Source organism: Protopterus annectens, chromosome 8.part0 (assembly GCF_019279795.1).
Source record: "Protopterus annectens isolate FY-2018-M chromosome 8.part0, PAN1.0, whole genome shotgun sequence".
Classification (NCBI taxonomy): Eukaryota; Metazoa; Chordata; order Ceratodontiformes; family Protopteridae; genus Protopterus; species Protopterus annectens.
The window spans coordinates 278,690,913-278,712,666 of record NC_056741.1 but is presented as its reverse complement, the minus strand read 5'-3'; the positions used below and the strand labels follow the sequence as shown (position 1 = coordinate 278,712,666).

The 21,754-nt window shown below is 38.5% G+C and overlaps 1 protein-coding gene across 2 annotated transcripts in view; it reads left to right on the top strand.

Annotated features, from left to right (window-relative positions):
* The window catches only part of TTC24 (tetratricopeptide repeat domain 24), a 268,837-nt gene that overhangs the window by 65,050 nt on the left and 182,033 nt on the right, over positions 1–21,754 (top strand). For both annotated transcript variants that reach the window (XM_044079776.1, XM_044079777.1), the window contains one exon: positions 21,455–21,670. In XM_044079776.1, coding sequence (XP_043935711.1) covers positions 21,455–21,670 — 216 coding nt within the window. The remainder of the gene's footprint in view (positions 1–21,454; positions 21,671–21,754) is intronic.

Sequence of the window (21,754 nt, the reverse complement as noted above, 5' to 3'; positions counted from 1 at the left end):
AGCAGACCCTATTTTCTGTGAGGCTTCTTAGGGAGTACTGGTATCCTTTAGGCAGATTTATTAGCATCGTGCAAGGCTGGTAAGAGAGGTGGAATAGCCACAGAGGTGTGCATCTCACCCTCTGTAAGGTCATATATCCTGCCTATCTCTGGATTTGTTTCTAACTGCTTCCAAGCAAAAGTATCACTAAAATTAATAGTCATCTACAGAAATGTGAACACTTGTTTGGACTATGCACACTCACCTTCCAAACAATCAGAGTGATGAACTCGGTGTCAACTAGGAAATCACCATTGTTCTCATCAGATTCCTCATAATTCTCTGAAACAAAGGAAAAGTCTCTAGCCAAACTAGCACAACAGCCATGTATGGGATCACAACCACCAGTGTTAGCTGTCTGCAGACCACTCTTAGCCAAGGAAACCACATTAGACTTTTAAACAGCTATACTATGATTATCAGCTGTATGATGAATCTTCAGTTTCTTTTTCTTGTGAACTTCACTACTAGAATATCTGGGGAAAGAGTATTATGTCTGACAGTGGGTCTTACCTCAGACTACCCCTGTACCTAAAGGGTTTGGTTCTCCCATATCTGCATTAGGTACTCAAACAGCCTTGGAAGATGTGCCTAAACCCGTTCTATAGTTGCTGGCAAAGCTATGCTAGAGGGAGACAGAGCAAAAGGTAAGTGGTCAAGCAGTGGTCCCAACAGAATCTCTGTCCATGGGCATATTTTTAGTTTGTCTTTTCTTTTTAAGTGCAACCTGATTTGATCGGGGGGGGGGGGTGCTCAGAGTTAGGATCCATCAAGTCAGGGGAAAGAACACCAGCCAGAATAATAAACTGACAATACTGGATAATGTATCACGGTAAGCACTTCAGTTTTCTAGTAATAAACATGTTCCCATGCAATTAAAATCTGCCAAACCATCCTATTATCACAAAAAAGTATTAATTGTGTTCAGAATTTTTTTTTTATAACTGACAGAAGATAAAGATTTTCCAGTACACAAGGTCCAAACACCAAAGCAAACAATGTGCCAAACCAGTGTTAAAAATTAGCTCCACTCGATTTATCATGTTAAACTGCCATAAAATAATATTTAATAGCAATTTAAACTATATTTTCTTGTCAAAGAGAGTAAAATCTCCACAATTCATTCAGATAACTTATTTTGTTATAAAATAACGATCCGATGTTAAAAACACACAGTGCAGAGCTATACATTTGGTAAATAATGTATAAATTCTGAAAAATCCAAGTTCTGCAATATTTTCCTGACAAAAAAAAACAAAAATAAAACAGAGTAACATCAGTAAAGCAGGCACAATTAATTCTCAATTCTGACTGCACAATACCTACTATCTACCAGTACACATATACCCTGCACTTCTGAGAGAAAAACTGAAACTTTTTTTCAGAAACAGTAACAAATAAGCGTCTGCCAAAGAGAGAATCCAAATAAACACTACCACAGGCAGAAAGCTATACAGGAATTATTGTAAACACTGACAAAAATAAAATATTAAAATAATATTTTCAAATAAACACAAAATAGAAAGGGAATAGTAAATCTAATGATAAACTGAGAGGGAAGGGATCCCCAAATGGGGGTTATCTGAACAGTAAGCTATAGGGTTGCCACCTTTTCAAATGGCCAAAGTAGGATATTTTCGGGACACACATCAGATTTTATAGGCCGACACATGCCCACGGTCAGTACAAAGGATAAAACTTTTCTTTTTTTGCCTAAATGAAAGCTTATTCTTGTAGCAGTTTAGTTGCTTATACTGTTTCTTGTAACATTTAGGTATTTTACATACAGAAATAACTACTTTATGCAACTATTACATGACATATGGGACATAATTATGTCCTACAATCTCAGGACATTTGCCATTTTTAATATTTTTGGTCAGGACACAACTGCCCAAAAAGGGACTGTCCCTCGCAAAGTGGGACAGGTGGTAACCCACAGGATCCTGTGAAGTGTCAAGAGGACTTTCTTCTTTGGATGGCAGAAAAAGACTGAACTCTGACTTCCTGTGAAAGCTGAATGCTTCCCTCTTAGGATATGCTCAGCCAATCAGCTGCCACAGGAACAGACAGGGAGGAGAGTCTGAGATTCTGAAAGCTGACCAGTACTTGGTTACCTTAGCAGATAACTGAAATTGCCACTGAGGCAGTGAGAATGATGAACCTCTTAGTTTAGATAAGTAATGTGGAAGTTTTTTTTTTCTCAAATGGATCTTATTTGTCCAGCAAAGGAACAGGGTTAGCCAACTGTCAATCCTTGAAAGCCCACAGACGAGCTCTCTTTTTGGAAGCAGGAAAGTTCTGAAGGGCATGCCCTATAAACATCTTTTTAGTCAGTTTAGCTTGAGATGACTATTCTAATGGAGGAGACCAGTGATTTGGGGAAGGGAGGGGAGCACATCAGGAAACAGCTCCCATACTAGCAGGAGGTGGGAGTGCTCAGTGTGAAGAAGACAGAAACTGTGAGTTATCACACAGGTAACTGCAGTACAGGTTTCCTCCACCTTAAAAATGTATTTAAAGTAGGAAAAAAAACACTGCTTTACAAAAAGTACTGCTTAGATCAGAGTAGATTTGTATCTGCAGATACAAATTTATATTGTTAGCAGTATTATATTTCAGTTTACTTGGGGGGGAGTAAGCATTCAAGACTCTGCGCCTGTAAGTAACACTACAGAAAAACGTTAATTTGTTACAATTATTTGCTGTAGGACACTAAGAAGTTTTTGCACAGAAATATTTCTTCTTACATATGATATTAACATGTGCTGTCATTGTTGCAGTACCTGATCAGCTAGGATAATGGAGATGTATGGAGTTAAATTACCTCACCTTCCTTTCAGCTCTGCATGACAGCTCTCACTTATAGAAGGGAGAGAGTGCGGGCAAACCAATAACAAAGAACCATGGCTGTGCACTGCAAAGTAAAAGCAGTAATGTGTTTGTTATCTTACAATGGGAATTTGTCTTTTTATTTCAAGTTAGTCAATAAACTGAGTGTTATTTCTCTATGTCTTAACTGTAAGTGCAACAATTAAAACAGATGTAATCAAGTGACAGTGCCTACAAACTCGGTATTAAAACTGCAAGTTGTGTAGTAACTTTACATCTAGTTAATTTTCTGTGTCTGAAGCTGGTGTTCTAAATCTACAGCTGACATGCATATACATCATTGAGACAAATATCAATTAGACTAATTCTGTTAATTCTCCTTTGCATGCATCAATTAATGTAGGATGTTGTATTGATGACATCCAGAAATCTCTGACTGTAAGTGCTAGAAGATGTGTATGCCTCCTAGTTAACAGAGGGATAGTTGAAGCCCCCTAGGAGAATGCTTCGTTGGGGATCATTGCTTGCTCACTTTCACATTTGTGCAGTTGCTTTTATGTATTTTCTGGACAACCTTCTTTACTTTGCTTATTCTGTGGTCACCACAGGGTCAGGGTGTGTAAGCTGGACCCATAACTCATTATATCCACTGCTTATCAACTAGTCCACACTTTGCATTGGTTAACATCTATATTGCCTATCTAGAATAAAAGTCCCACCTTTTTTAGGACTTCCAACGTGGTTGCACATTGATTAATAGCGTAACTTCAGCTCTTCCAGTGTGGAAAAAAAAAGAGAGAGATAAGGGCTAGAACTTCTGCCAGTATTAATAAAATTCAGTCACTGGCTAGTGAGAACTCTACATGGACACAAGCAAAGAAGAAACTTAGAGAGCCTAAAAGAAAATCTACTAGAAAAGGTGAAAAGAAAACACACTGACTTGGAAGAAACCTGCAGCTGTTCAGCTAAAAGCAGTTCAAGCCCCTACTTTGGTACAACATGGCTTCCAGTAATTTAGAGGAAAAATAAATCAAAAGGGATGATTAAAATAAATGAAACATTGGAGGAATACATCAATTCAAATAATAAAAATCTGGAAAAAATAGAAGAAGCTTTAAATAGTTATTCAGATGAACTAATAAAACTGAAAAATCAGAGGTCCTCAAGATGCATGCACTCAAAACTCTCCTTAGCATGGAGAACATCAATATCTGTGCAGTAACAGAAACCTGGTTCAAGGCTCCCAAGAGCACCCCAGCACTACCAGGTTATACCTCATACCATGCTTTTCGGCCCCAAAACTTGGACCAAACCACAAAAGGACGGGGAGGATCAATATTCGTCAAAGATACCCACACCTCCAGGTTGGTGGCACAGCACGAAGCATCAGAGCCTATCCATGTGCAACTAACAGTGGGTAAAACTGCCTTCCAGTTTATAGCCTGCTACAGACCACCCTCCCAAACCCAGGAACTCCACTCAGCCTTCCTGAGAACACTGGAAAATATGAAGGTCTCTCCAAATACCATTATATTGGGCAACATCAACTACCCAAACATAGACTGGGAGCATTACTCTAGCTCCAGCACCCTAGCCCATAGATTCCTAGAATTTATAAACTCAAATGCTATGGAACAACTTGTTACCACTCCCACAAGAGGGGAAAACATACTGGACCTGATCATCACCAACATGGGGACTCTATGCTCCAGACCAGAAGTGTATCCCTCACTGGTAAGATCAGACCATAAACTAATCTCACTGGATATTCACATCCCGACCCCACCCCCCTGTCCAGAAAACCACAGTGAAAAATTCTCTAAAGCAAATTTCACACTCCTCAAAACCGAGGTGGAATCCTTCAAAGCCCCGGGCATGTGGAAAATACGGCCCAGACCGCAGAATCCTTTATAAATGCATTCTATGAACACCTTCAGGAATGCATGGATCATGCAATCCCAAATAAAACCAAGTCCCAATCCTCCAAAGGCAGGCATCATGTCTGGTGGACCCCAGCCATAAACAAACTATACAATAGGAGGAGGAAGCTACTACATGATAGAGCAAAATCCCAAAAAGGGAAGGCATCTCTGATCAGTATTAGCAAAAAACTACGGGCACTCATAAAATCGTCTAAGGCCAGCTTCGAGAGAAAAATTGCACAGGACACTAAGGATAATCACAAGGCTTTCTTTAGTTATGTTAGGAACCTGGGTGGGAATTCCCAGATATGCTCAGAATTAGTCCAAAATGACAAAAAATACACTGAACCCACAGACATTGCCAACATCCTAGCTGACAGGCTCAGCGCAAACCCCCCCCACCAAAAGGGCAAATATCTATCCCAGCAGAGTGCCGCCCCCCTGACATCTCAGATTCTCAGGTAAGAGCCGCCCTCTCCAAAGCAAAAAACACAGCAGCAGTAGGACCAGACGGTGTCCTGGGCTGCGTCCTACATGAACTCCAAGAAGAGCTAAACCCAAACATAAAACTACTGTTCAATCTCAGCCTTACTACAGGAAATGTACCCAAAGAATGGCATACAGCAATGGTGGTCCCTCTCCACAAAGGTGGTGCCTCACCGGATCCTGGATCTATTGCCCCATAAGCCTGACTAGCTTGGTCTGCAAAGCTATGGAAAGGATCATCATGGACCTTATAAATAAAGATATTGGGGACCTACAGACACTGGATCCTACCCAGTTCGGCTTTGTTAAGGGCATATCCTGCCTCTTAAACCTGGTCGATTTCTTTGAAACAGTCACCAAGGCCATTGACGAGGGGAAGGTGGTCCACACAGCCTACCTGGACCTCGCAAAAGCCTTTGATACAATACCCCACTCTGGCATTATAGATAAGTTCACCAGCTTAAATATAAACCCCTATGTCACTAGATGGGTTGCAAGCTGGCTCAAGGACAGAACCCACATGGTTAGAATTGCTGGAGCTATGTCAGACTCCAAACCAGTTGCAAGTGGCATCCCACAAGGCTCAGTCCTGGGACCTCTCTTGTTCGGTATATATTTCTCAGAGGTACAGGCCAACATGGAAGGACTATGGCTGACCAAGTTTGCAGATGACTGCAAACTTGGCGCCATAATCGACTCTCCAGCCGACACAAGCATCCTCCAAAAGGGCCTCATAGAAACAGGCAACTGGTGCCAGAGCCATGGCCTCAAGCTAAACACCAAAAAGTGTATAGTCATCCCCTTTGGCAAAAACAAAGTGCCCACAAATTACCACATAAGTGGTAATCCATTAAGTACGGAAGAAGTAATTAGGGACCTGGGGACCCAAGTTGATAGCAATCTCTCATTTGACAACCACGTGGCCAAAGTGGTTAGAAAAATATTTTATGTAGCCCACCTAATCATGAAGGGATTCACATCTAGATTAGGGGAGGTCATCATGCCTCTTTACGCATCCCTCGTCAGGCCCATAATTGAGTACAATGCCCCTTTTGGGATGTACCTTACCAGACACCTGCAGCAACTGGAAAGGCCCCAAAAGTACCTCACCAAGAGGATCAAAGGGCTCAAACAGATGCCATATGCTGCCCGGTTAAAGAAACTCCAGCTCTACTCAGTGGCATACCGCCTGCTTAGAGGTGATCTGTGCCTGATGTATAAAGCCATGTCCAACCCGGAATTAATGGACATGCTGCACCTCAGAAAATCCAAATCCCATCAAGCTACGCGCTTGAGAGACTTGAACCTCAGCACTGAAGTAAATAGGACATGCTGGAGGGACAGATTCATAACCCAGAGGCTCCCTTCACTCTGGAATAAAATCCCAGTCCAGGTTAGGCAGAGTCCCTCATTGACTCTCTTCAAGAGGAATCGATGAGTGGATGGGGGATCGTAGGTTTACCCCGGGTATCACTTCTGTGTCACTGTTAGACAGAAGCACTGTATACTAACCTCAAAAAAGGGCATAGCAAAATTAATTTAAAATGGGTGGCGAAAGCCAAACACACTCTGGCTAGGCTTATAAATGCCCTAGGGCAGATAGCCTAGTATGAATCTATGAACCTATGAACCTATGAAAAAGCTGGCTGAGTATTGTTGTTCATCTTTCAGCTTTTCCTGGTTAGGGGTTGCCACAGCGGATCACCTGTCCACTCATGATTTGCAGTAGAGTTTTACGGTGTCGAGTTGCCAGCCCGGCACCCAACCTTCCACAGAAGGCACACACATGCATGCACTCATGCATAGGGCCAATTTAGAGTGTCCAATCCACCTACAGCATGTCTTTGGGATGTGGAAGGAAACCAGAACACCCGGCAGAAACCCACACGACCACAGGGAGGACATGCAGACTCCACACAGAAGGCACCCAGCCGAGGATTGAACCGGAGGACCTCTTGCTGTGAGGCGGCAATGTTAACTGCTGCACCACCGTGGCTGGCTGAGTATGAGACTGCTAAATAAGAGCTGATTTGAAAATTGCAGTGTTACAAGACAGAGAATGCAGAGAAAACTTGAGATTTTCTGCTATACCTGAGAAACTGGAAGGAACAGAATGTATTAATTTTATGAAAGCACAAATAAGCAACTGAACTGTATTCCACAGCAGGATTTGTTAATTGAAAGGGCATATCATGTGTATGCTCCAAATCTGGCCAGGAGGAAGCAGTCAACACCTGTATTAGTAAAGATACAATCATATCAGCAGAAAAAGTTGATCATCACAAAACTATTTCAGAAGGGCAAAGTGTTAAAACTGAAGACAGTAGAGAGTTTATGGAAAATGATTATTCACTACACACCAGGAAGAAGAGAAAAAAATTTATCCCAGCAGTCATGGAATGTTGAGAGGCAGGTGTGAGATTCAAGCTGCTGTATCCTGCTGTCCTCAAAATATTCTTTCCTGGAGCATCAAAGTCATTTTTTAATACAGGACGAAAAGGAAATACATGCACATGATATGCCTAACAAAAAGTGAATCATCAAACATAAGAGGACTCTGCTACTTATTCTTCTGATAATAAAGGTCATAGACAGACTTTGCTAGTGAAACCTTTTCCACTGTTCCAAAAGAAAATACTAGAGAGACAGAAAAAAGCCCAGGAGTTGACTAGAAAAAAATCAGGAGTAACTTGGACTTAAATTGGAATCTGTGATTGGGAGATGGAGAGAAAGATGGACAGGAAGAACACCAGCAACTCTGAAATTAGTGAATAAGTGTGAGGCTATAAAGCATCAATGACATTCATGAAGCATGGATTTAAAAAGAAAAAGTGACTGAGAAAGATTAGACTTTTGTTGACTTTATTAAACTTGTGGGAGTATTGAACAGCATAAAACAGACTTCATTTCTTTAATGTTTGGAAGGACACTAAAAGGAAATGGAGAAAAAAAGTAACTGAAAGTAAAATGATTTTTATTCTTAACAATATTTGTATAAAATATTTTAGGATAAGTGTGAAGACCCACCACTGAATTAATAATCAAGAAGCCCCAATCCTCACCACTGGCAACAGTAGAGGATGTACACTGGGAGGATAACAGTTACACACAGTATTTCCAGATGCAGCTCACTGCATCAAGTGCAGTTTCCCTTAAGAGCACACAGAGACCACAGTCAGTCCGAGGCTGGGTTCTACCTCTTTCTCCAGATCCCCAATAAGACTCCCCACTGGCACAGCTATAGAGTTGAGATCTCAGCTGAGTGGCTAAGCCAAGACTTCCAGCACCCTCTCTGTCCAACCAGTGCTTTGGGCCCTGCCCAATTAGCTGACACACACACTCTTTGAGGTATGATTTATACACATGGACACGCACACACACACACTCACACACACACACACACACACACACACACACACACACACACACACACACACACACACACACACACACACACACACACACATCTGGGAAAGACTGGCACAGGTTTACTAGCTATACCCTCTTTTGCCCAGACTATAAGTTAGTTATTACTGACACCAGCCAGCTCCTTATCAGCTACTTTAAGGCCCTTAACAAAGGGAATCCAATTTTACTGTGTAATGTTACTATTAATACAAATAGTAGTTTGGCCAAGAACAGGGCTATTAGCAGTAACCTACACAGTGTTACTGAATAAATATGCAAGTACTCTCAGAACTTGAATATATCTAGAGAGATCAGCCACAATGAAAGGTTTAAATATATTTAATAATAAATAATACAACAACAAGACAATACTAAATAAATTTACAGTGACATCAGAGTTCAAAGTCACAGGGAATATTTAAAACAACATTGCAGAACAGTCTCAGATAAATAAAGAAAAACATCTAAATTAAACTTTGTTGTATTCCTGACTATATCTAAGAGAGTTACTATTCCATAGAAACTGACTTACAGAGCAAGGCAAATGTGATGAATGGATCTTCTTTAGTTGTTATCAGGTCAAAGATAGAATACAGAATGCTCAGTCTCTCTAAGAGAGTTTTCAAATTAATATCTCAAATATTACTGCTGGGATAGCTGGCAGAATGACATCATTTCTTGTCATCTGACTCTATCCCAGGTGAAACCATCACTGCTGGAAGTAGGCAGTATTTAGCATCTAGGGGTTGGGAGGGTGGCCTAATGGTTAAGGTGTTTGCCTTACAAGCACAAGGTGCAGGGTTTGAATCTCACAAGTGATAATTGGCTAGGCTTAAAATGGCTCTCAAGGGCAGTTAGCTTAGTACTAATCTATGAACCTATAAACCTATGAACCTGTAAAAATACATATACAAGGGCTTGTCCTCAGATCTTTGGCACATGCTGGAAGTCATAAAGCAATAAAACACTTCCAAGACAATACAACAAGTTCCCTAGTTTTAGACTTTGTGTCTCCTTGCTGCATTGAAACTGAAAGATGTCATCTTTTATTGCGTAGCCCTAAAGTAATTTAATTTCTGCTATTTTTTCTGAAGTTTTGCTGGACTGAAGTTAACCTCCTGCATTCCAGTTTCCACTGTTAAAATATACACCTTTAAACAGTTACAATAGTGTATGTACATTTTTATTCTCTTCCAGCTTTGCACACTGTGGATACATCTTTAAGCTCAGTACTTTACAAAATACATTTTTTAACACACGTCTGTACAAACAAGTTTGATATACACATGACATACAGTTCTAATATAGTTGTAACACAAGCATCTTATATAAATCATGTTGATATCCACAAATGACATATAATTGTTTACAAAATTCCAGATAGCTGTGCTGGCAGTATCTCCCTTTGTCAAAATAAGAATTGCATATTGTATAGTAAAGCATTTTTAGTGACTGGTATAAGTGATAAGATACTAAAGTAAACAGGTGCTTTTTCCCTTTTTTGGTTTTAAGAAGAAAGGCTGAGCAAAAGCATCTTTAAGTTAATATACTGTAATTATGGGCTCTTGGGTCGGGACTGGGGTGTAAAAGTGCACTGATTATAATATATGTAGAGTTGAGATGTTTTCTCTTACTTTTATGTGTTTTCTCTTACTTTTACATAGGTAACTATCTGGATTAATGCCTTTGGCTTAATCTAATAACAATTTTTGTATAAGCATATGGGCTTTAAAAATAACAGAACACTGTGAATGTAATGAAAAGTTTTCCTTTAGTAAATAAATGTTCAGTATGAGTTGAGAGGTCTGCAGCTGAGGCCAGTCATACATTCTCTTCTTATGTTTCTATGGAGATAAGTTGACTACAGGTGCAGATAATAAATCTCAAGAATCCTGGGTATTGTTTGCTGAGGAAATCATAAAATTAAAAGGTACAAGGGCAAGTAGCTTAGTAAAAAATAAAGTTTGAAATTATTGGAAGTGCATAAGAGATAGCAGCTTTCCTGGTATCTAAATACTTCAGAGCATTTACTAGAAGAGTGTATAATTTAGTTTTACTTAAAGATAGCCAGTTCGCTTTTTCATAAGGGTAGAAATTAAATGTTTATTGAAAAGCAAAGCCATTTTTCACATCTAGGAGGGGAATAAAGATAAGACAAGAACAGACAGTATTTAGTTTAAGTAGGAGCACAGGCTGTAATGTGTTCCTTTGCATAGATAACCTTAGGTAATGCCTGTGGGTGCAGCTGTCAGTTTGGTCCAGTTGTTTCTATTAAGAAGATTAAACATCATGACCTGAAGATGTACATAGTTCTGTGTGTTTGTTTTAAGTTAATAGGTTATGGGGTGCTCTGAGGTAGGTTTGCGTTTTTCTTTGAGGGTTTTCAGTAAAACAAAAAGTTTTGTAAAATGTGACATAGGTTTAAATGGAGATGGCAAGAAATAACTGTATAAAAGATCAACCTGCCAAACATTAGTGGGCACCTGTAATACAAAAGCTGGAAATTGACATTTAAAAAAGGTGTTATATATTATAGGTGGGAATAATAATGTCTTATCATAATGGCTAAAGTACCATATTATTTGGACTGTGACTGGTGCCACAAGTATAGACGAAAAGGTAAGAGCATTGAATTATATTAAGAAATTCAGATTACAAATAGCAATACTGCAAGAAATACATTTGAAAAGAAGTGAGCATATGAATTTGATAAAGAAAGGATTTCAGGATCGATATTCAGCAGAATATCAATGACAAAGGAAATTTGGAAGTAATTATCCTAACTGCTAGAAGCGCTCCAGTAGTGATAGAAGAGGAAATAAGATAATAATGGTAGATTTGTGGTATTAAATGGTTACTGGCAAGAGAGTAGGATTACGCTGCTATGTATTTATTTTCCACCTAAACTGCTATTATAGAGCCTAAGAAAATTTGGGGAGAAATATTCAATGCTTTCAGTAGGAAATATTACTTATAGGTGGGGACTGGATTTTCAACAGTGAGTATGTATCTGGGGACCTAGAAGGAAAAATATAACAAAATAGGGTAGATTTCTGAAGACATTTATGAAAACATTCAGTATGGAAGACATGAATTCAGTAGTAGGAACTCGAGAGAATTTATGCACTATTCCCCAAAGGTACAATAGCTGGGACAGACTAGATAAAAATGGTTTGGCATTAGAAGTTTGAAGTGGGTTCATTTGAACCCACTTCACTCGAAGTCTGGAGGCCTAATGGTGACAATGTCGAACCTGACATTGTCAAAGTATGAATTTTGCCCCCATCTCGACCCATGTAAAAGCCTATTTCGAGATTTACGTCGAGTCGTATTTCGACAATGTCAGAATTTGACATTGTCGTTTTAGCAGAAGTGGGTCGGTAATTCCATCATTCGATTAAGTCTGGTTCGACCTTCTCATGGTAAACTGACAAAAATTATATTTCACAGGAACATGTGCATTTAATTGAAAGCTTTGACACATATCCAATAACTATTCCAGATCATGCACCAATAACAACTAAGATAAGAATGCAAAGTAATGAAGTAAAAATGAGACATTGATGCTTTCCCACCTATATGCTAAAATACTGGAATTTATGGAATGAGAAGTGGAAATTATTCAAGAGTGATTAGGGAAGACAGAAATTTCTTCACAAGTTGTAGCTAGTGAGTCGGATACAATGAAAGTGAAGCTTAACAATAAGGTAGAAATAAAAGAGATCTGGTTAAGGAGTTACAGGAATTATTTAGTGGTGCTGACAAAGGATAAATCTTTATAGAATAAGGGTAATCTCACAGAACAAGTAGATGTGCAACTACAAAGTGCTACAGAGAACATAAGGGAGTATCCGTAGTATGCATGAGTTTAGAAAGATTGCTGTTAAACAACTGTTTTTGGTAATAACTCCAGAGCACAAAAACTTTTATCACAATGACTTATGAAACAGAAAGCAGAAAGAGTTGTTGCCAAACCTAGGGAGTTTATAACAACAAAAATAACTAGAGATCCTGTAGAGATACTGGAGATATTTTGGAAATTTTATGAAAATGTATATAAAGCAAAGAAATGTGGAAATCAAGAAAGAGCACAAATGGAAATATTTATGGAAGACTTAAGTATGCAATGGTTAGAGGTAGATGAGACTCAACAATTAGTTAAGATATGAGATAAAAATGGTGATGTATAATCAATCTGCAGGAAAGTCTCCAGGAATAGATGGTATTCTTGTGGAAGTCTGGAAGCTAGGAAGGAAGAAAGTGATAAAGATCTGGAAGGTTTTGTTTAACAGTATTTTAAAAGGAAGGGAAGCACCAACATCCTGGAAGAAAGCTGTGGTGGCTGTAATACTTAAAAATGGCAAAGACCTCTCAGAACTGGCTTCATATAGGCCCATTTCAATTTAAAACCATGATTATAAAGTATTTATATCTATAATAACTAAAAGAATGTCAAAGTATTGCCAAAATTGATGGATATGGATCAGTGTATTTTTTCAGAGGGGAGGCAAATATTTGACAACATTAATAGAGCATCGATGATCCAGAAGGAAACAGAATGTAAGAAAATATCATGGCTGTTGATGGGTCTGGATGCAGAGAAAGCATTTAACAGAGTAAGCTAGGATTTTATGAGTAGGGCAATTGAAGCATTTGCATTCCTTGATACAATAATAAAGTTACATTGGAGTGTATGAGAGATCTGAGGCAAAAAAGTTAAAGTGGGGAAGCTTGTCTCTGACAAGTTATATCTGAGCAGAGGAACCAGGCAGGTGTGTCCTCTTTCCCCTTTGCAATTTGCTTTATATTTAGAGCTATTGGCATAGAAAATAAGGCGCTCAGAAATTCAGGGATGTAATTGGTATGGTAATCAAGAAAAGCTGGCTTTATTTGCAGACAATATTATTTTATACCTGATAAAACCAGAAAAAGAAATCTCAGTGTTGAGGAACATTTTGAGATAGTTTCAAGTCTTTTGGGAATATAAAATTAATGAAGATAAAACTAACACTATACCTGTAAACTATGTAGCCAAGCAAGAATTGGGTCTGCCATATCCATATTTATGGGGACATGATAAAATGAAGTATTTAAGAGTATGGAATAAAAAGGAATATGTTAAGGCAGCTAAGGATATGTGGAAAGAGACTAAATAAAGGATAATACAAAAACTGTTTATGGATATGGATAGCAAGATGCAAGCAGTGAAAATATTTTTAATCCATTTAGTTTTATGTACAAGTCAGGCATATGTTTATCAACTAGAAGAAAAGTTGTGGACAATAATTAATAAAAAGTTGAAGGATTTTATCTGGGAAGGGAAGAGGGCAAGAGTCAAGTGGGATAAGTTGATCCTTCCAACAGAGCAAGGTGGTTTAGGATTACCTAATTTGAAGGGTATTTTAGAGGTATACATTTAAGGCTGATATACATAGCACAAGCACAAAGCTATAATTCAAAGTGGGAAAGGGATGATGATGAAGTGGGGGGATTCAGGAAATAACGGGAGAGTGGGATTTTGGATGCAGATCCTTAAGGAGCGTAACATCTGCTATGCAGAATATTATATTCATAAAGTAGCAGAAAGTATTCTAATAAAGGCAACTTGAGAATGGGGAAAGGAGATTTTGCTGATATGGATGACTGCAATTAGAGTTACAGAGAATAGGTAAGGGGCTGGAATTTAATGTAAAAATCTGGCAAAGGAACCAAGGTGTTGGGAGCAAATGACTGGAGAGGGAACATTAAAAGAATGGGAAGAGGTCAAGAAGACATTTGGACTGCAGTCTAGAGACTGCCTTCCTATCAGGGATTGATACCGGAGTATATGTAAAGAGAAAGGGATAGGGAAATCCTAAATGAAAAACTTGCTCTGGTAGAGTTTTTAGTTGAATATAGAGCAGAAGCTGCTGTTAAAAAAGGGATAATTAGTAAAGCATATAAATTATTACACAATAACTATAGGAACCAATCTGAGGAGGTTAGAAAAATTGGGAAGGGAGACCAGATAAGCAATTCACAAGCAGGCAATTGGAGGATGTACATATGGCTTCCAAATATACAACAAAGTCAAGAAGATTTAGGATTTGTACTTCAAAGGGTTTGCATAGGTATTTTTATATCTCAGTCAGACTCCAAAGAAATTTTCCTCCGGTAGTTGCCAAATGTTGGAGGTGTGATGGGGAAGAAAGAGGTAACTGGAAACATATGTCTTGGGAGTGTAAAGAGATGGCAGACTTTAAAAATTCCCTACAGAATACTCTGTCAGAAATTTTGAGTGCACAAATGAGTGTAACTAAGGAAAGGATTTTTTTGAGATGGAATGCAGGATCTGAACTGCCTAGAAATAGTAAGATCTTGTTAAGTTTAATTCTGGTGGCTGGCAAAAAAAGCAATTACCAGAAAATGGAAAACAAAGTCTAAACTAACTGTATTTGAAGTACTGAATATTTTAACAGAGATAAAATAATTGGAAGAGGGATCTTTAGAAAAGGGTAGAAGCAAATTTCGTAGAAAAAAAATGGAAATTATGGGGACAGTACATGCAGAATAATATTTTTGGGGAGGAGTAAGGATTTTATCTGGGAAGGGAAGAGGGCAAGGGACTGGAAGGCAGAATGTAATTTATGAGCAATTTATGTAATGTTAGATTGATGATAGTTATACAAAAGAGGATATGTGATGTATAATGTTTGTAACTGGAAACATGTTAATATGTTTTGTTTCTTTTACATAAATGCATGTTTTCCTATGTCATAAGCGATAATTCAGTAAAGGTGTTAAAAAAGTCCTTATTTTTTAGTGCTTTTTATTCTTCTTAATCTTGATCATCAAACCATCCCACATTCCAGTGACTTTTCCACTGTCCTGTTTATTACATCATTATGTGGTGGGTCCTCCCCCACTATAGATTATTTACCTTTCAGAGCTCCATATCATGGTAAGCAGTGGGAGTAAGCTTTTGCACTTGTAGCATATCTACCTTGATTGATTAGATTTTTTAAGCTTAATTTCCCCACCTTCTGGTGGCCAGACATTAGTGGAACAAGGGCTGCAGTGGTAGAGTCAGAGTGTGTGCTTTCATATACTTAACTCAGCTACAATGTATATGTGCTGCTTGTCAGGCTATAGGTGTAGATCAGAGTGAATGATATACCTTTAAAAAGCTTTTCAGTCAGCAGGAACGTGCATGTAAGTACTGAGCACGTGCAAGCAAGAATGCCATTCTGAGTGAGCAGCCAGAATGAGAGCATGCATATGTGTGAAGTAGTCAGTCAGTTAGTTTGTTTATGTTTAATGTTCCTGCTATCTATCCCGATGTGTTTGTATGTAATAAAGTATTTAAACGAACACCCAAGTCTCATCGTCTTATTGAGATATATAAGACAAGAGACATGGTGTCAGAATAGGATCCAGAGTCAAAACTATGAGGCGCACAGTTAAAGTTGGATTTTTTACTCAAATATAAAACAAAGCACTCAGAATGCTCAAAATGAATTTCTAATTAAACATAATATTTGAAACTGCAACATATTGATAAAAATATTTGAAATAATTACGAAAATGTTTGAAACAATTTCCAAATCACATAAAATGTGTAAAAAAGGGAAAACAACCATATTTTTTCACTATGTGCTCCTTTTTTGCATTAACTTAAGCTATATGAAGTATTCAAAGTGTGCAAAGTGTTGGAAATTATGTGCAGTATTACAGTACAGTTATTTTACAAGGATAGTCATTTCAAAGAATATTTTGCAAAGTAGTCTTTCGAAGAGTCTATTGTGAATTTGATTGTTATTACAAGTACCTGGTGTGTGTCCATGTCTGTACATAATTACAAAGGCCATATTTGCATTGTGTTTCAACATAATTTGTTGGCATGGCAGGAGGATTTTGCAGACCAAATCCGATTGTGTTTGATAACGATATTCCAGAAAATAGGAGAGTGTTTGAGCAAAAGTATGATATTTTCATATAGGCTGCTTTTTCTGACAAAGATGCACATGCAAAAGCATTTATTCTGCTTAATTTAGCTGGGTCAGAAGCCATTGAAAGAGACCATTCATTTGTATATGCACCTGCTGTGTATGCAGGGAAGCAGGAAAACCACCATATAGTGGTACCGGCTGAAAAGTGGGAAGACCCTGAGTGTTTAAAATGTAAATTTAGAGAACTGTGTAACCCCCAAATGAATATTACAATGCAAAGGCACTTATTTTACACAAGAGATCAAAATCCTGATGAAACCTTTACAGCATTTATAACTGACTTAAGAAATATGGCTAAAATGTGCAGATTTGGTGATTTGAGAGATGAGTTGATAAAAGGCAGGCTTGTATGTGGTATTAAAGACGATGCAGTGAGAAAGATTTTGCTTCGAGACAGTGATTTAACTTTGAATAAGGCCATAGAGATTTGTCAAATATATGAGTTCACAGAAAAGCACACAAATATGCTTACAAATGAGAAAAGCACACACATGGCTTCTCTTACTGCTACTATAGATAGTATGCAGCACATGGTTAAAACATACAGGCCCAAAGGTGGGCCAGCTTCAGTGAAACCCAGAGCTTTTCTAGCAAAATAGAGGGCATGCGCCTTTCTAGCAAAATCCAGAGCATGCTTAGTGAAGCACAAGGGTGAGTCACTAAATCAAAGAACGTGCCCCCACCTAGCCTCATAGTCAACTGTTGTAGTTGTGGTGGTAACCATGAATCAAAAAGAGAAAAGTGCTTAGCTTTTGGACAGCAGTGCCACAAATGTAAAAAGTGGAGTCATTTCAAAAGGTTATGTAAATCAAAACAGGCTCATTCTTTTATTAGAAAACAGCATTCAAAGAAACAAGTTGATCAACTAGAAAGGTGTGACCCTACTTTTTATGTTGATGGTGTATCTGCGCTTGGTGAAACAGTCAATGCAATAGATTTGTGGGCAAAGAATGAAGTATTTTGTACTGATCAGATTAATGGGAGACCCGTAGAGCTCAAAGCTGATATTGGTTCAAAGTGCAATGTTATGTCAGCAGAAACATTTGCTAGAGTAAAAGCTGGTGAGAGGCTTGATTTGGCAAAGTGTGCAAAGCTTGTTGCATATGGTGATGAAGAGATTCAAACCAAAGTCTCAGTAGTGCTTTCATGTTAATCTGCTGGGAACTGCTATGACTTGCAGTTTTACGTAGTCAAGAGACACGTGCAGTCACTATTACACCTCAGAGACAGTTTGAAAATTGGACTGCTTTCATTTAATAAGGAAGTTGACCATGTAAGCTTGAAGGATAACAGCTCCAGTTTCACCCAGACTGTTTTTTCTGACTCTGCTGATGTTTTCAAAGACAAGTTAGGCTAACTCCCAGTTGTGTACTCCATGTAGTTGGACCCTGAAGTAAGCCCAGTTATCAGACCAGCAAGGAAAGTTCTAGTAGCCTTGCAAGGCAGAGTCAAAGCTGAGCTAGAGAGAATGGTGCCCTGGGAGTAATTGGTCCAGTGGAAGAACCAACTGAATGGGTACCTCCATGGTGGTAGCTGATAAGAAAAGCTCAGATGATATTAGAATATATATTGACCCAAGAGACTTGAACAAAAGCACTAAAACAATTTCATCATTCAATCTGCACTATTAAAGATGTCACTGCTTTTATGCCAAATGCCACTGTTTTTTCTGTCTCTGATGCAAAAAGTTCATTTTGGCAAATTTTTCTTGGCTGTAAATCCTCATTGCTTACCACATTCAGTACACCACTTGGAAGGTACAGATTTCTGAGAATGGCATTTGGAATAAATTCTGCCAGTGAAGTCTTTCAGCGTGTGATGGAGCAAATTTTTTCTGGCTATCCATGTGCTATTATAGTAGGTAATATTCTTGTAGGAGGTAATGGTGAAGTCAAACATGATAGAAACCTCAAGACGGTTTTAGAAAGAGCTCATGAAGTGAATCTTAAGCTGAATCCTCAGAAATGCAAATTCAGGCTATGAGAAGTTACTTATGTTGGTCACTTGTTTACCAGTTTAGGCTTACAACCAGATCCTTCCAAGCAAACAGAATTCTTGAGATGCCAACTCCAGACAGTGTCCAAGGCCTACAAAGTTTTCTTGGTATGGTCAAGTATTAGGCAAGTTCATTCCAGATTTGAGCCAATCTTCAGCACCACTCAGAGAGCTGACATGCAAAGATGTATCCTGGTCCTGGTCAGAACAACACCAAAAAACATTTGATGTCCTGAAACAGAGAATTGCCAATCCATCTACTTTAAGATACTATGATCTTTACAAACCAGTAACTCTTTCCTGTGATGCTTCAACGTTTGGTCTTGGTGCAGTCATTCTTCAAGAGGGTAGACCAGTAGCCTATGCATTGAGAACTCTAACTCAAACTGAGATGCAGTATGCTCAGACAGAGAAAGAACTCTTGGCAATTGTGTTTGCATGTTCGAAGTTTCATGATTATATTTATGGCCGACCTATTCAAATTGAGACTGACCACCAACCTCTAGTTACTATTTTGAGAAAGCCAATGCACACAGCTCCTGCTAGATTGCAAGGCATGATGCTCAAATTGCAAAAGTACAATTTCAATCTTGTATACACAAAAGACAAACTTCTTTATCTTGCTGATACTTTATCCAGATCACCCAGAAAAAACACTGAACAACATGAAAATGAGAAACTTGATTTTGAAGTCACGGAAATGAGAAATTTTTCTTCCACACGTCTTGATGAGCTTAAAGCTCACACAGCTTCAGATCCAATTCTCCAGAAGCTCAACTTCATCAGTTGAGGATGGCCTTCAAAGCAATCTTGTTTACCAGTAGATGTGCAACAATATTTTCCTTACAGAGACGAGATTTTGTCTGACAATGGTATCATCATGAAAAGTCCAAAAGTGATTGTTCCAAAATCCTTGCAACAAGAATGCATTAAGATCTTGCATCATGGCCACTCTTGAACTGATTCGACCAAAAGAAGGTTGAGAGGACTAGTATTTTGGCCTTTTGTGTCAAAAGATATCGAGAAAACATTCTCATCTTGTTTTGTGTGTAATAGTACTAAACTGCATCAACAAAAAGAACCACTTCAGTTAAGCCAGATCTCTGAACTACATTTGTCGACAGTAGCCACAGATATCTTTTAGTGGAATGGTCAACATTACTTGGTATTAGTAGACTCTTATTTAGATTGGTTCTAGATTGACCTACTTCCTAATCTAATATTTAATACTGTCATTACTAAGTTGAAGAGTCATTTTTCTGTCCATGGTAGTCCGCACAGAGTAATTTCTGACAATGGTGCACAGTTTACAAGTCAGCAGTTCAAGAGATTTGCTGAAACATGGGACTTTGTTCATATTACCAGTAGTCCTGAATACCCACCGTCAAATGGCTTGGTGGAATGTTCAGTTCAAAGTGCAAAATAGCTGTTAGAGAAATCGAAACAAGACAATACCAATGTTTTTCTAAATCTCCTGAATCTCAGAAACATTCCTCACAATAATCATCTTGGTTCACCTGCCCGGAGACTTATGTCGAGACAAACTAGAACTATACTACCAATCAGTAGCAATTTGTTGGTTCCATGTGCTAAGAAGAACAAAGCAATAAAAGCTCAACTCCTGAAAAAGCATTTGTCCCAAAAGTCCTATTGTGATAAGACCAGTAAACTGCTCACTCCATTAAAAGAAAGGTAGATAGTGAGGATGCAGACAGCAAAACGTATTAATTGGATTGGATTTGTGAAAAGTCTATGTTGATTGCCGACATTGTATATTATGTAATCACAGGGAATAGAATTTAGGTAGAATCAGAAACATTTATTACTGGTGTCTGAGCTGGCGTTACAGCATCTTGCCTGTAATAAAGACTCTAGTTCTCAGAGTGACTTATCCAATGTTCCAGCACCAGAGGACATTCCAGCAGATATCCGTGTTCCTGAGAATATGCTCGAGAGTAGTAAAGAGCAGAACTTTCATGAATGACTGTCCCTATTGCTAAACCCAGTGCTAACTATTACATTGCAAGATCAGGTCGCATTTCCAGACCTAGTTCCAGATACATGGCAACCTGGACATGAATGTTATTTTGCTCATTATTGTCTGTATAATTTGCATGCCTATTCAAATGTCATTATAACTGAAAGACAGCTCAGTAAAAAGGGAGGATGTAGATCCGAGTGTGTAATATACCTTTAAGAAACTTTCCAGTCAGCAGGCACGTGCATGTTAGCACTGAGCACATGCAAGCAAGACTGCAATTTTGAGTGAGCAGGCAGACTGAGAACATGCATATGCGTGTAGTAGTCAGTCACTTAGTTAGTTTGCTTAAGTTTAATGTTCCTGATATCTATCCTGATGTGTTTGTATGTAATAAAGTACTTAAACGAACACCCAAGCCTCATTGTCTTATTCAGATATACAAGACGAGCGACAAAAGGGTCTTCACTCACAAGCCGGCATCTAGTCCCTAGTAAGAAGGATTGAATTACCAATACCTTGCTGCTTCCCTCCTCTCATGACAGATGGACCAAAACTGACCACTTACTCTAATGCCTTCCCTGCAAGTTCCTCCAGTACTGAGGCTGTCTATCCAAATCTGGGTCCACCAAAGCAACACTCAGGACATCTTCCCTGATTGCCACAGAGCCTTCTTCATAAAAGTGCAATTTTACTCAATGTATCTTTAGGTTATAGTTTCTGTAATAATCTAAAGTAAAAAGTATTACAATTAAAATTATTTTATTTCCACTCACTTCTTTATATGCTTTTTCTTCTTACAACAGGAAGACTATACAATGACATTGGTCTGAGCTACTCCCAGCTGAAAATCTTTTCCTTAGCAGCAGAAAATTTTGAGAAGGCGCTGCCATTGTGCCAGAGTGACAATGCAGATAAGCAGAAAGAGGTTGTGGTTTTGCAAAATCTGGGAGCTGTGTATAACACCTTGGGGAAATTTGAGAAGGCTTTGGAGTTTCACGAAAAAGCTGCAGCTATGTATGGTAGGTATCAAAGACAGAGTACTGGTAGATGAAAAGATAAATATTACAAAGTAAATGTCTACAAAAAATATTTCAAATTTTGAA